At 39.8% G+C, this 16,069-nt stretch overlaps 1 protein-coding gene across 2 annotated transcripts in view; it reads right to left on the minus strand.

Moving 5' to 3' along the window:
- Nucleotides 1–16,069, minus strand: part of piezo1 (piezo-type mechanosensitive ion channel component 1) — a 171,888-nt gene that overhangs the window by 61,888 nt on the left and 93,931 nt on the right. For both annotated transcript variants that reach the window (XM_044372289.1, XM_044372287.1), the window contains exons 22-24: nt 15,822–16,026; nt 14,927–15,031; nt 5,719–5,875 (exon numbers count right to left, since the gene is read on the minus strand). In XM_044372289.1, coding sequence (XP_044228224.1) covers nt 5,719–5,875; nt 14,927–15,031; nt 15,822–16,026 — 467 coding nt within the window. The remainder of the gene's footprint in view (nt 1–5,718; nt 5,876–14,926; nt 15,032–15,821; nt 16,027–16,069) is intronic.

A 16,069-nucleotide genomic window follows, 5' to 3' on the forward strand; every position in this document is an offset into this window, starting at 1 on the left:
GATTTGATCACTGACCAGGCAAATGCTTTGTCCATATATGCGGTGGCAATCTTATGTTCATTACCAAAATGTTCTTTGAGCAGATCTTTTGCTCTTTGATAGCCCTGGGCTGGGGGCAGATGTTGACAGCTGCGGACTAAGTCTTTTGGAAGCCCTCTTGTATATTGCTCTAGGAAATGCAAGCAGTCACTGTAGTCATCACACTTTTTTTCCACTCCTCTCTCAAATGCCCTGCGGAAAACTTTGTACTGTAAAGGATCACCATCATAAACAGGAATGACTCTTGGTGGTAAAGTAGAAGAGAGACTTTGTTGAGCCAGGAGAGCAGTGATGTCATTTTGCCTCTGTATTAGGTTACACATATCAACTTGATTGCCATCATTCAATACGGGGGGTGTAGTGCGAACATACCCCTGCATACGACTCTGTACATTTTGCCTTTGAGGAGAATATTGTATTAGATGGGTTGTATCATGAGGTCGAACAGATGGTCCGTGAGCTGTTTCTTTTGGTCTAACAACCTGTTGCTGGGAAGAAGAGTTAGTTTCAATCAACACATTCTGTCTTTGCTGCACGTGATCTGGTAAATATTCATTTGCGTGTGGATTTAATTTAGCTGATGTTTCATTTTGAGCAGTTCCTTTTCTCAAATAAGAGTTCATGCCATCAGAAACTCTAGAGCTGCTACATGATCCCAGAGCCTCAAGTATGTTGATTTTTGCATTGGTTGCTGCCAGTTCAGTTTCTAGTTCCAGTTGCTCTTTCTTTCTTTTCAATTGTTCTTCTTGTGCCTCAAGCTCATGTTTTTTCTTCAGGGCAGCAACACGTTCCATGAGAGCAGCCTTTTCTGCTTGAGCTTTAATGCGAGCAGAGGATGTTGAAGATGCACGTGATGAAGAACTGGATTTGTGCTTTGATTTAGGTTTTGAGGCATTTGAAACACTGTCATCAGGACCAATGTCATCTGAATTTACTACACTTTGTAGTATGACACTTTCAGCAATGGAGTGTGCAATTTGCTGTCCAGCCTCAGGTAACCACACCTTTACATTTTGTATACACCCTTTAAAGATTTCCATTTTTCGTTGAAACCACTGATTTTGCTTTTCAAGTTCATCTTCAGGCAGTGGTAAATTCACCAGTGATTCATGGTTTTCCTTGGCTTCATCACAGAGCTTGATTAATTGAAACAAATTAGATTGTACTTCTCTTGCATTTTCCTTTGGTTTCATGAGCTCTTTCAGCATTTCCATCAACTTGTTAGCTTGTTTACATTTCCTGTTTCGTGTCTTTTGACAATTTGCAATGAACAATTCCAAGCCTTTGGCAGTGTGTTTGATAACCCTTTTTTCCTTTTCAACATCGTCATCTTGTGACTGAGCATCAGACATATTTGTTCACTGTCTCTTTAAGACTTGTTGACGAAAGCAGTATGCTGCCAGCACAATGTTTCAAACAGCTGATCGATGTGCGATCGTAGCTTTCAGTCTTCAGTCCACCAACTCCATTATAATAGCCGTCTTCCAATACGGCTTCGCATATAGCTTCTCCAATAAAGCTTAATGCTTGCATGTACTCACTCAGTTTGCGGTTTTCAATCACCGTCAGGTAAGCGCAGGTGACGAAGATGTCCACCTGGTTTGGAAATGGCGGCGTCCTCTTTGTTGTTCCGCATGACAATGCTCAGTCCGTCTGAATGACTCACGAGCTCCAATTTCACTCGAAGAGCGAGTTCTTACTTAGGTGTAATGGCAATTTTCATTTTTCGATGTCCTTTCTTTTCCTGTTTTTCCGGTTTGCCATTACTACACAGGTAGGTTTGGTTAGGAGTGATCTTACGCAGATTCAAGAACAGATTTTCCAGTCCGTTGGCTGCCGTTTAGTTTGTTGTTTTATTGAAGTCTTTGTACATGTCATGAACATACCGGGTTTCTATCCTGCCAGCTATAGTGTGAGTCTGTTCCCGATCTGTGAAGAACTGTATGTGCCCCACCTGCCTGTGCCTGCCGTTTCCTGTCACCTATGCCCCTAAATATACAACCCTGTGCATCTCATGACCGCCACCCAGTGTCCAAAATAATACTGCAAGTTATAACTAAACAAATGACATGCCAACAATCAACATAAATGGCTCCTACACCTTCATTTAAACAGAGTAGGCCATTGAGGTCTCTTTTTCTCTTTTTCAGGATGCCCTGATTACAATACAAATATAAAATAAAAAATATAAATATATATAATGGTGTCAAATGCAGCACTAAGATCTAACAAGACAAGTACAGAGGGAAGTCCTTTGTCCGATGCAGTTAGGAGGTCATTTGTAACTTTCACCAGTGCTGTCTCTGTGTTATGATGCACTCTAAATCCTGACTGAAAATTCTCAAATAAACTATTGTTATGTAGAAAGCCACACAACTGACTTGTGACTGCTTTCTCAAGGCTCTTAGAGAGAAAGGGAAGGTTAGATATAGCTCTATAGTTGGCTAAAATGCCTGATCAAGAGTAGGTTTTTTAAGAAGAGGTTTGTTTACAGCTACTTTAAAGAACTGTGGCAAATAGCCTATTACTAAAGACAGATTGATCATATCTAGTAAAGAAGTGCTAACTTCTTTACTAGACCTTAAACAGCCTAGTTGGGATGGGGCCTAAGAGACAGGTTGATGGTTTAGATGATGAAATTGTTGAAGTTAGTTTAGGAAGGCCAATTGGGGAAAAACATTCTAAATATCTATCAGGTTTTACAGTTGTTTCCGAGGTTCCTGTGTTTGAGGATAAATCAGTGCCAGTTGAGGGCAGGAGGTGATGAATTTTGTCTCTAATAGTTAGGATTTTATCATTAAAGAAGCTGATGAAGTCATTACTACTGAGAGCTATAGAAATACATGGATCATTGCAACCAACTGAATACCCCTCCCCTCATCCAAGTGTGTAGGAGAACCTACGGTGGACATGAAACTCATGAAAAATGTGAAAGGCCCTCTCTAGAGACAGTGTTTGGTTTGTCCATTCTGGGCTACTGTAGAAACATGGCGGGCTCCACAGAAGGGGACCTGCTCCCTCTGTAGATATAAAGGGCTCATTGTAAGGTAACAAAAACATAAAGATTCGTGATTTTATGGTATTATACACTAACTAAAACAGAATTATGAATATTATATTCCATTTTTGCCAAGTCTGTTCCACTAGATGCCACCAAATTCTACACATTGGACCTTTAAGACTATCTTGCCAGACTGTAAGTGAGATTCTCCCAGTTTGGTGAAACATCATATCCTTCCAAGTTGTTGCGATATTTGCTTTAATTTGTGGGTTTGGGAGTTACACCTCTTTTGTTTTATTATCTTCTTTTTTTAAAGGGGCAATGGAGTTGAGTGTCATTCGCAGTGAGTGGATTTATTTACACTCTGAGAGAAGATGTTCACATGAATATTAAAGTCACCTACTATAATTACTTTATCTGTACTAAGGACTTAACTTGATAAAAACTGAGAATTCAGATAAAAGGTAGAGTACGGGCCAGGAAGGCAGTACACTATAACAAATAGAATTGGCTGTAAAGCTTTCCAGGTTGGGTGTGAAAGACTAAGAACAAGGCTTTCGAATGAGTTATGATTAAGTTTAGGTCTGGGGTTGATTAATAGGCTTGAGCTGAAAATGGCTGCAAGTCCACCTCCTCAGCTTGTGTCTCGAGGAATGTGATGCTGCATTCCAAATCGCATACTTCTACTTTTTACTTTTAGTACGTACTGCAGCAAAGTACATACTGTTGCATGCAGTATGCATACAATTGGGACATACTACTTCATCTGCTGTTGCAGCTTCTGTCATTGCACTGGCTATTGTCATTGCACTGTCAATGCACTGTCATTGATCTGTGCTCTCTCGGCGCCTCAGTCGATGTGACGTATTTTCCTCTGTGCAGAGAAGCATATTGGCTTGCATACTGCAACATGCGACCAGATGTAGTTCGACATCCTGGTACTTTTGGCATACTACATCTGACATACTATGTATAGGGACAGACTAAATCTTTTTCTGCCATACTAAATAGTATGGTAGTATGGGTATCAGAACGCACCCTGAGTATGAATATGACAAGGAGGAGTGGGTTCATTTAGGTTAACATTTTTTTTCATGACACAGCCAGTAAGACAAAGTAGATCAATATGATAGATATTAGATCTTTTACTAATACGGCTTTAGATGACAGAGATATAAGAGTCCACATTTAATTCTCCCATTTTGTTATACTATTGCAGTCAGGGGCAGACAGCTTCCATGGGGTTTTGGGTGAGTAACTGTTCTACAGGAAACACAGAGAAGCATGTAGGACTGCAGCTCTGCCTCCTTGACTCAACTCTGGGATGTCATGCTTTTGGTCTACTAATAAACTCAACCATATTTCTAGAAATGAGAACTGCTCCATCCAAAGTGGGATGTACGGCATGTCTCCTAATCAGTCCAGGTCTTCCCCAGAAAGTCAGCCAGAGAAAACTATGGAGTTTGACATTATCTTTACATATGTACACACCGATTCAACATTAATTTTAGTGACCTCCAAATGGCGTGATCTGGAGGCATTACTGCAGACATGAATAATGATTTTACCATATTTATGCTTATCCTTAGCCAACAGTTTTAAGTGGTATTCTATGTTGCCCCATCTGGCCCCAGGAATACATGTGACTATGGTCTGTAACTTCACATTTCTCACTATGGAGCTGCCAATAATCAAAGTTGGTTTCTCAGCAGGTGTGGCACTGAGTGGGGAGAACCTATTAGAAACATAAACTGGTTAGTGGTGAACCATGGGCTTCTCCTTAGGGTTATGTTTCCTTTGGACAGTCACTCAACCACCCTGGCTTCCTGGCTGCTTGGGAACTACCGGGGAAGTAGGAGCTATGCTGGGTTGGCACGCACTGGCTACTGGGGGCTGGCTCACTATAATAGCTAATGATTGGTTTTCCATGGTGCAAAGCACACTTCCAATTAACTAAGCCTTGCCTCCAACACTGCAAATAAACTACATTTATTACATGTACCATTATCACTAAAGGAGGCAGAGCAATAGCTGAACATACAAATCACCGAGCAGGAGAAGTAAGAGTGCTTGAACAGAACTAGTGTTAATTTAAATGTACAGCAGGTAATTAGCTGCAGTAATGAAGAATAAATGGTGAATGGACTGTACTTGTATAGCACCTTTCTAGCCTTTCGACCACTTAAAGCGGTTCTTACACTATGAGTCACATTCACTCATTCACACACTGAATGGGTACAGGGGCTACCATGCAAGGTCCCAACCTGCCCATCAGAGGAATCTAATCATTCACACACACTCACACACTGATGGAGCAGCCATCAGGAGCAATTTGGGGTTCAGTATCTTGCCCAAGGACATTTCGACATGTGGACTGGAGGAACCCGGAATCGAACTGCCAATCTTCCGATTAGTGGACGACCCGCTCTACCTCTTGAGCCACAGCCACCCCAGTAAAGCTAAATGAAATGGGTTGAATCCAGCAAAGCTAACAACAGCACAGAGAGAACAACACAGAAGCTCACTTAACTGGAAATGAGACAATACTCTTACTGCAGCACGTCGGCACACAGCTGTGCTGGAGATCTTTATCAAAAATGTTTCTGAACACAAAATATTGTCAAATGATTTGTCTCTTGGAAGTACAGGAAATAGAGCTTCTGTTGTACAGTATTTACCTGCAGTTGATGAAATTGGGTGCAGGGTTGAACAGTCGACCTTCCATTGGTTCAGGGTTGTCTGTGTTTTCTCCTGCCAGAACCATCCACTCCTCTGTGTGCTCACTCTCAAACACCTTCCACTGCTGGGACGCACACATCAGCAGCACAAAGTCCGCTATGGACACATCATCATCACATCATCATCATCATCATCATTGTCATCATCATCATCATCATCACAATCATCATAAGCCTGGATCATTCACTGCTGCCTCATAACACTGACACTAGTGCTGAGACAGAATTATGGGATAAACTCATGTGACACTGGATGAAACAAAGATTAATAAAACCGGTAGGTACAGAAGGTCTGGGAAGAAAACAGCTCATTGACAGGGCGGTGTCACACCTGTCCCATTGGTCAGATTGGTTTATACACATTAGGCAGCTGTTTCTGAAACACTTGCTTCTTGTTTTGGTCAATGTATTTGTTGTAAACTTTTACAACAAATACATTGTGTTAATTTCAATAAAATTTGCACAAAACCTCAAGTAATAGCTCAGGGCATGACCAGCTCAAACACAGAAAGGTCTGTCATTAATACAGGTTGGATAAACACATGGGCGGAGAAAAATGACCTGCACTGTAATGGCTCAATTGATAAATTCAGCATAAAGCACATTTTCCACAGCACAACAGCAGAGTCATATCATTAGACTGCTCTCACTTTCTCTTTTTAACACAAATACTGTCACTCACTGATGCATTTCAATTGCTTCTACTTTGCGTTCTTTGGTTCATTGTTAAGCTACTTTCAGCGAAACAACACTTCCTACAGATGTCAACCAGGACAGGGGAGAATTATGCCCTTTCAGCAACTGGAAGGCTTAAAATGCCAAAAAAATCTGTACATGAGGTGTTGGATCATTGACAGCTTAGCACCAATTTAAAAAAATGACCAGAGAAGGTCCATAAAAAGAACCTAAATTAATTGGTTCTACTAAGTGAAAACAGTATTTCTGTTAAAAAGAGAACACAAGAGTCACAAGAGTGACAGTGTATGGCATGACTGCTGTACTGATGGAATTAACACTCTGAAAATGTACACTGTGCTGGATTCATTAAGACACTTAAGACACTGGTAAACACTGAGGGAGTGTTGAGTTTAAACAACAGCAAATTTAAATGTTAGGAAATCAGAAAACAAGCAGGATTCTTACTAATAAACTGTATAAAGTGTCACATATGAGTGGCATTTGACAAAAGTGGACTTGTTCTGCACCTTCAACTAAATTAAAAAAGAATAAATGGATGGATGGACGGATGCATGGATGGATGAATGGGTGGATGGATGCATGGATGGATGGATGGAAGACTGAATTGACACTGATATGTCTGTGAAGAATCTCAGTCTTCCAGGTCATGTCTATCCAAGGAGGGTTGAATCAAGGGCAACTGGACTTGGTTGAAGATACTTAAAGACATTTCGCCTCTCATCCTAGGGGCTTCTTCAGTTCTAACTGATTGGTGGGGAGTCCCAGGTATTTAACCTCTGTGAGGTCATTATCAAGGTCATCCATACCACTCATTAGTGCTCCTGGCTGTTGTGACAACAGTTGTTAAGAGTCATTGGAGTCACATGATGTCAGATGTGAATGGTTGTTAAATCTCCTGGGAAGGGATGAAAGGACACTATTGAAGGTGAGGGATAAGTGGTGTCGTAGACCTCCTCCCCTTTGATATATGCTTTTTCTACTTTGATGTAGATGGCCTCCTTGACTCCTCTTTCCAATCATCTCATCAATCAATCAATCAATCAATCAATCAATCAATTTTTATTTATATAGCGCCAAATCACAACAAAAGTCATCTCAGGGCACTTTTCACATAGAGCAGGTCAAGACCATACTCTTTAATTTACAGAGACCCAACAATTCCCCCATGAGAAAGCACTCAGCGACAGCCGTAAGGAAAAACTCCCCTTTAACTGGTAGAAACCTCAAGCAGAACCCGGCTCTCATCTGTCCTCCCTATCCAAAATATGCATGTTGTTGTCCTCGAAAGAGTCTCCCTTATCTTTCAGGTGTAGGTAAACTAATAAGTCTTGACTTGCAGAGTTGGCCCTCCTGTGTTGAGCCATGCGTTTGCTTAAAGCAGTGGTATTCAACCTTTTGTGGGCCAGCATCCCCCTATCCATTATCCAGGTCCCTTACTTCCCCCCATTGATTAAAATGTAGGCTAATTGTCTCCCCTGAATATTAATGTTGATCATTATTCTGTGTTATATAGTTAAAGAAGCATGTCATTGAATGCCAAATAACAAATTTAATTCAACTGGACAGTTGGAATGTCATTATCATTAGTTTTTCCATGCAGGGAGCAAAAAAGCTATGTTGATAGAAATTATATTTATGAGTGTTAAATGCAGTGGCTAGAAATTTGACAGTCAAACTTTAATTTGGTCTCGTTATTGATCATGAACAGCAGCCAATCAGAAAGTATTAATTTGGTGTCAGTGCCAAACAAGAAGCATTCTTATTAATTGTTCCAACCGAAAATAAGAGCAGTCTATCAAGGAAAAAGTCTGAGGCTACTGTGAAAAAAGCAGAAGGATATGTATCCATAGCTAATGTATTCAATAGAATACTGGTGGCATCATTTCTTGTTCTACACCATTTTGCTGATATGATATGATTTTTGTTGTTTTATGATGCTATCAAGTTGATTAAATAATCTGACCTTCAGTGGTCAAATAAAATAACCAGGTCAAAGGCACACAGGGGTTTTGGTCAGAGGGTTTGGGGGTCCTCCCCACAAGAAAATTTGATGTTATTTGTCTAAAAACTGTGTATTTTCACACAATTTTGGACTATTATCATTACAATAATTATTTTAAAAAATGCACTGTGTGCTATAAAAATATGAATCAAAAAATATTCGTAACACAGGCTTATAGTGAATGGATGTGAACTGCGATTTTCTCATCCTCCCATAGTCAGGCGGTTGCCACTAGCCAGCTGTAGGAATGGCAATGGTTAGAATTTTATCTTTATCTTATCCACAAACAATTTATTTGTCCCACTTTGCACATATCACAGAGATACAAAAGACTTCATTAAAGCCATCTCAGCACTTTTTATTTCCTTGTTGGAATAACAGGCACACATCAGACTTTATGATCAAACTGATAAAGATTTATACTGTCTGTTAATATTTGACTTTGGTTCCAGGTTTTTCATTTCAAAGTTCAGAGCTGCTGTTCTGTGATCAGATTTCCTTAAAGAACACTTCAGGTTAAAGATGAATACAGAGACTTGAGACTGTTTGTGAATCAAACGAACTTAAAAACCTCCTGCTGTGAGTTACATGTTTGTTCTTCTTCTGGTTGGTTTCCTGGTTGAAGCTGCTGATTAATTTCACCTTCACTCATCAGCTTGATTCAGATTATTTTCAGCATCTAAAGGTAACATAATCAACAATTTTCATCATGTTTGTGTCTGCGGGTGTTAAAATGATCTGATAACAGAAGAGATAGTAGTTATAGTGATGCGTTATGTTACATACTTGACTGCATTGGTGGAATGAACGAAACACCAGAAGAAAGAAATAAGAATATTTATCAATACTCTTATCTGTTCTTTTTCATTACTAAAGAATTGGGGGTTTTTGAATTATTATTTTAAAAAAAGAATACATTCACAATAGGATTAGAACAGATTTATATTTTGAATATGACAGAACATTGTTTCTTACAGCAGCAAAAGCAATGTTTCCATCAGCAAAGTCACTATATAAATTGATTATTTCACTTGAAAGAAAATGTCAGTAAAATAAATAATATTCCTGACATTAAAATACTGAGTGAAGTTTAGAAAGAATGAAGAACACAGACAAATTTTAATACGTTACAAACTAAGCTAAACACAAACACCGACAAATAGAGAGGACAGAGAAGCTAGCGCAAATGACGGCAGAGTACGGTAGAGACTCAGCATAGTTTCCCTGTGTCTACACAGGAGGCGTTCAAGTACAGTGTTGAGTGTAGGTCACCAGCATTTTCGAAGCGCTCAGAGCCCAATACACAAAATTTGTATGTAGTTAAGGGTAAGGTAAAGTCAGTGATTCTAATCCACTACAATCTTTGTAAATTTTAGTTAATATCTCCTCACAGTCTGCTAGCTGTCCCCTCTGTGAGGGAGAGAGAGACGCTGTGACCAATTCACATAAAAAACATTTTCTTACAGAACAGACACACTTCCATTTTATCAAATGTATCAATCCACATTGAATCTGAGAAAGTCACGGAGACCCCCCACGTTTTTTTACTGTGTGTGTGGGTGCCCTGTATACTCCAATGTGGAGGCTCCTGTCCTCTTCAATGTACATGGCACAGTCCAAAAAGGCCAAGCTGTTGTTCCTGACATCCTCTCATGTGAACTTGATGTCACTATCTGAGTTACTGAGTTAATGTGTTCTGTGAAGGCTTGCACTTCCTGGGTTTTGACCCATGTGTCATCCACATATCCAAACCTGTGGCTTGGTACTGTTTCTCTGAAGGATTTCAGAGCTCTGCTTTCTACTTCTTCCATGTAGAGGTTGGCCACAAAGGGAATTATGCTGAGGTTTGAAGGGGCTGCCTTTGTGTTGGAAAGGGCAGCTGATACCTTTAACCTGAGCTGTTCTGCCTCCATTTCTGTTAAGTTGTTTTTCATTATGGCTGATTCTGTTGCTGTGATGAGATCAATGCTGTGGTGTGATGGCAAAGTTTAATCCTTTGGCTAGGACATCTTTCTCTGATTGGATAAGTTCCCTGTCTAACAGGTTCTTTACCCGTCTGTTATATGTTTCAGCCAATGTGAAACTATCTTTCTTTTGCCTCCAAGTAAGTTCTTCTGCTTTCTTAGTGTTGCTGGCTTGGGATTGTAGGTTTTGGAATTTCCATGTCTGTCTTTCCTTGCTTTTGGTATGTTGATGTAGTTGAGCCTTCTTAATGAAATCAGTAACTGCACTGGGCAGATGTGATTTCAGTTTTTGGAGTAAGCCATCAACCTCTATTTTAAAGCTCCAGTGGTGAAATGGACCTGTGTCACTCTCTCATTCAATAGCTGGTTCTGTGCTTTCTCTATGATCATCTGAGCTTTGTGGCCTTTCTCCATAGATCCTAGATGTAGGCTGTTTGATAAGAGTCTGTGTTGTCCGCATCTCAGGCTAAACAATGGGTGGTTTCTGTAATCTGCAATTTTCCTTGCTGTCCTTTCATACTAGCACACCATTCTGAGGGTGTTCATCCCAAAATGATTCATGAGATTCAACCCTCCTTGGATAACCATGACCTGGGTGACTGAGAATCTTCACAGACATTTCATGAATAATTTTGGGATCAACACTCAGAATGCTACGAGAGTATGACAGGAAGGAAGGAAGGAAAAATGCAGATTACAGAAACCACCTACAGTTTAGCCAAGCGGGTCTGAAAAGTGATGCCTTAAATCTGCATCCTCTCTAATGGCCATCAGGGGTGACTCCACTGGTGCTAAAAAGAAGTCTGATTGTATGGAAGTCTATGACAAAATATCTCTACTTCTCACTTGATTTATTACCTCAGTGAACACTTTCCTAATGAGTTTATGGTCTCAATCACAAGTTTCAAGTATTCTTCAATACAGCATGGTGTTCATTTTGTAAATTATGGTCCAATTTAATTCAAATTTCAAGATAAAGCAGGGTATGATTTAGAGTGTGGCTATGTTGTGATTGACAAGTTGCTACCACTGGTTAGGTAATGTAACCATGGTGTAACCCCAGATTCACAGTATAGGTGTAGCTGTCGTGACTTCAGTGTGTTTTCAGTTCATGAAAGTTAACTGTAACATTTTGTTCACCTAAAAAAGTCTTGTTCAGTGTTTGGTTGTACTAAAAGACCCTCTAAGGAGTTGGATGGATACTAAATTTATCAGTCTTGTATCTTAATTAAAAAAGATAAGTTTTGGACATTATTACATGTTAAATTAAGTAGGTGTACGTTACAAAACAAGGTCATAAACTTAGCATAATTGTGGATCTGAGCCACTGTGTGAAACAGTTTTGTCAAAATGGAGGTTGTGGGGTAAAACGTGCCAGTGATGTTGGGACAAGTTGAGTCAATGGCTCAATTTACCCCAAAAATTATTTTCTGATATTCTAGAGGCTAGAGACACTGTTCATGTTTGATCCATGTTACAAGTGCTACAATGTTGATGAATAAATACCTAATTGTTGACTAATGTTAAATTTAAGCCACAAACAAACATGCTGTACATACAGACAGGTGACAAATTTAGGAAAAGCTGACATAAAGTGTCTTAGTAAGGTGTCGGGCCACCACATGCTGCCAGAACAGCTTCAATACACTTTGGCATTGATTCTACAGTCTCTGAACTCTTTTGGAGGGATGAACACCATTCTTCAAAAAGATATTTCCTCATTTGGTGTTTTGATGATGTTGGTGGAAAGCGCTGTCTAAAACCTCAGTCCAAAATCTGCCATAGGTGTTCAATTGGGTTGAGATCTGGTGACTGTGAAGGTCATACCATATGATTCACGTCATTTTCATACTCATCAAACCATTCAGTGACCCCGCATGCCCTATGGATAGGGGCATTGTCATCCTGGAAGAGACCACTCCCATCAGGATAGAAATGTTTCATTATAGGATAAAGGTGATGACTCAGAACAACTTTGTATTGATTTGCAGTGACCCTTCCCTCTAAGGGGACAAGTGGACCCAAACCATGCCAAAAAATGCCCCCCACATCACACCCCTTCTTTAATTTGTCACCTGTCTGTATACACAAAAGCACATTTACACACACATTCTTTCTGTAGCTGACACACAAAGGTCACAGCTTAATCTTTACTGAAAATGTTTAGGTAACATGTTGAACAACAAGACACAAACATATGATTTTACTTAAAAGTACAAGTTTTTGCCTTTGTTAAATTGATGGCATTAATAAAGTTCAAATTATTTTTAATTTTATAATTAATTTGTTTGATTTTGTGTAATTTTTATATCAGTATATAATGGCAGCACTATTTACCCCATCCTTATGCTCATTTTACCCCTACCTTGGGGTAAGTTGTGCCATTGGACTAACTTTTTTGATGGCTCATTGTTCTTAAACCATAATAATTAGATAACTTGTTTTAATTTCCATGGGTACACAACAACCTGAGGTATATGTAGTAACTATTATTTGAAACAAATATACTTTCATTTTGCAGTAAAATCATCATATGTAAAAAATGGCTCATGTTTCCCTGTTTTCCCCTAGACTGTAAATGCAAGATGGCAACAGCCAAAATACCAAATTTGAGGCTTCAAAATGCAAGTCCAAAAACCAATGGGTGACATCACAGTGACCGTTATTTCGATATGTCCATTAATTCTATACAGTGGGTTTAACCTGAGATGCAGACAGCACAGATTCTTACCAAACTGCCTACATGTAGGCTCTACAGTGAAAGGCCACAGAGCTCAAATGACCCTAGAGAGGGCACAGAACCAGGTACTGAATGAGAGAGTGAGACAGGCCCATTTCACCTTTGAGGCTTTTAATACAGAAGCTAATGGCTTGCTCCAAAAATTGACCAAAGACCAAAACATCACCAACCTACCAGCCGATAAAGGAAGGTGCACAGGTCGTCACACAATGGACTACCATGCCAGGATCACCACACTATTCAGTGACACTAATATATATGAAACACTGAGGCAGGATCCTACCAGTGGATACAAGAAAAAGGTCGTAAAATGTTTACAACAGCTACAGAAGGAGAAAACAAGCAATATTCTGAGCTCTGGAATGCTGGAGGCGTGTCAGCTGAAGGCTCTCTTCATCTTCTGAACCTTTGAACTTAACAACGCTCAAGCTCCTGCTTCTATATAATTTGAAATAGACCTTGTTTGTATGTTTAAAGCCATATTCAGACCAAATCAAGCAGTGAAGCAAAAACCGCGTAAGCAAAAGCCAGTCCTCGGTGCCACACTGGACTGCGGTCAGAAAGTTGATGCAGAGTCAACTTTTGGAGAAATGCAACCCGATGTTACTACGGCTGAAGGCTGCGGTGGCCAATCACAGCCGGAGATCAGACTGATCAGAGCTGTAAACTGTGCCATGAGGGAGCACAAAGATGTCACTAGGTGGAGGAGAGGACATTTCTCTTTGTTTGATAACGTTAAAAGTAAATTTAGACTTTGCTGTCTGCTTCCCGTCTCATTTTAAAAAAGACAAGAGAAAGAGAAAGAGAAAGAGAGAGAGAGCTGAGTGCACCAGCGAGAGAGAGTGAGTGAGCTGGAAAGTGAATGAAGAGAGGGAGTACTGATAGCAAGAAAGCCGGTGAATCAGATCAATAAAACGTTATTTTCTAATTGTTTCGCAGAGGTTACGTTCTAGAGCACAAATAAACATGCCCACACCTCCGCTCAACCCTGCCGCACTACCTGATTTGGTCTGAATACGGCCTAAGACAAGCAACATGGATATTTCAAAAATAAAGTAACGCTCAGACCCATTGTTTAATTTGGTACCTCTTTTGTAGGTAAATGTGGAGTTATTTCAGTAAAATAACTTAAATGAGTGGTTAACAAGTGATCCATCACCAATCATCATTTTGTTTAATTGTCAATTTTTTCAATGAAGTTCGGTGTCAACGTTACTCGCTTCTTTGAAAAACGCCAACAAAGGTGCTGGAACCACAGCCGCAGGAGTACATCTGTAGTGACAGTGAAGGCATCGGAGTAGCTTCCTCAACACAGCCCAAGACAGTGAGGGTGAGACTGGACAGAGGCAGAGAGGGCCGCTACACAGGCTTGGCTCCTGCAGCAGTGCTGATCACAGTCTTTTCACATTTTTTCAGCAATTATTTTCTAACATGTATAATGTGTTTTAAAAGAAATCTATGATTTTCCTTTACACAGACTTTAACAACTGTCGTTACAACAGCCAGGAACACTAACAAACCAAGTGGTATCTATAACTTTGATAACGACCCCACAGAAGTTAAACACCTGGACTCCCCAAAAGTCAGTTACAACTGAAGAAGCTCCTTGGATAAGAGGCAAAACATCTTCAAGTATCTTCAACCGAGTCCAGTTGTTCTCGATTCAACCTTCTTGGATAATTGACACTGACAAAGACATACCAATGCACACACAGACCCAGAGACACATGCACACAAACTGACCTATGAGGTTTTTGGAGTTAGGCACAGTGTAGAAGTCAGGCAGATAGATCCATTTAATGAGAGCCGAGTTCATCAAAACTGGAGTGTTCCATCGCCATGGGTAGTCTATAGGACAACAGAGACAGGCAATACAGATAGGTACAGACAGGAAGGTAGACATAGGTATGGTATCCACATACTATTCAACAATGGTCTAATAGTAATATAATTTACAAGATGTACTTCTTTGCTACAATAGTTCACCTTCAGCAGAGTGCTATGTGATGCCATGTGGGCCATGTGGGGAATCAAAAGCTTGCTTTGTATAGCATTCAATGTATATGATATTTATTTTGGTTAAAATATCGAGATGTTCAACTGTTCACAATTTTGTTCAGCTTAACTAAATGATGGTGTAAACCATGGTCTCATTTAATATCTGGCCTTTGTTGTGTGACAACATAATCTCTGATCTTTCTCCTTATTATTGTTCTAATATTACTGTTTAGTAAAAATATAATAATTTCTTCTGACATGAGTGTGAGCAGTCTTTCTGCAGCCATGGCATCCACCATAATGCATCACAGGGAGTTCTGATGGTAAAATTGTTTGATTTTCATTGAGGACGTGAACCGCTATTTAAGACAAATTTCAGAAAGACACACTGTGGTTTTATTAAGGCCATCACTGTGAAAGCTCTTCCTTTTTATTCAGTAAAATGTTACAGTATGTTACTGTACTGCTGTTTCAGCTTTGTATTCATTTCACAAATACTGGAAATTCATTCTAGGTAGGAGGTCAGAGCAAAGGATATGTATTTTGGGAGATTGTGGTTGTGTTGGAGCTTTAAAATATTTTTATCTATAAAAACATTCTATTGTCATCTAGTTGCACTTAACTTCATATCAGGACTCACCTATACAGAGAGCGGGTGGCATGCCCACACACAGTATATACTGGTAGATCATGAACATGGACAGGAAGAGACAATATTTGGGCCAGATCCTGGCAATAGCTGCTCGCCGCCGCCTCACCAAGATGGCTACCAACCAACAGCCGTGGATTATCACCAGGAAGTTCATCCGCTGGCCGATCACATTCACAGTCATCAGGAAACAAATCTTTTAAAAAGAGGGTAGGTTTTAGAAATAAAAATAGAAAAAA

The sequence above is a fragment of the Thunnus albacares genome, chromosome 14, assembly GCF_914725855.1.
Source record: "Thunnus albacares chromosome 14, fThuAlb1.1, whole genome shotgun sequence".
Taxonomy (NCBI): domain Eukaryota; kingdom Metazoa; phylum Chordata; class Actinopteri; order Scombriformes; family Scombridae; genus Thunnus; species Thunnus albacares.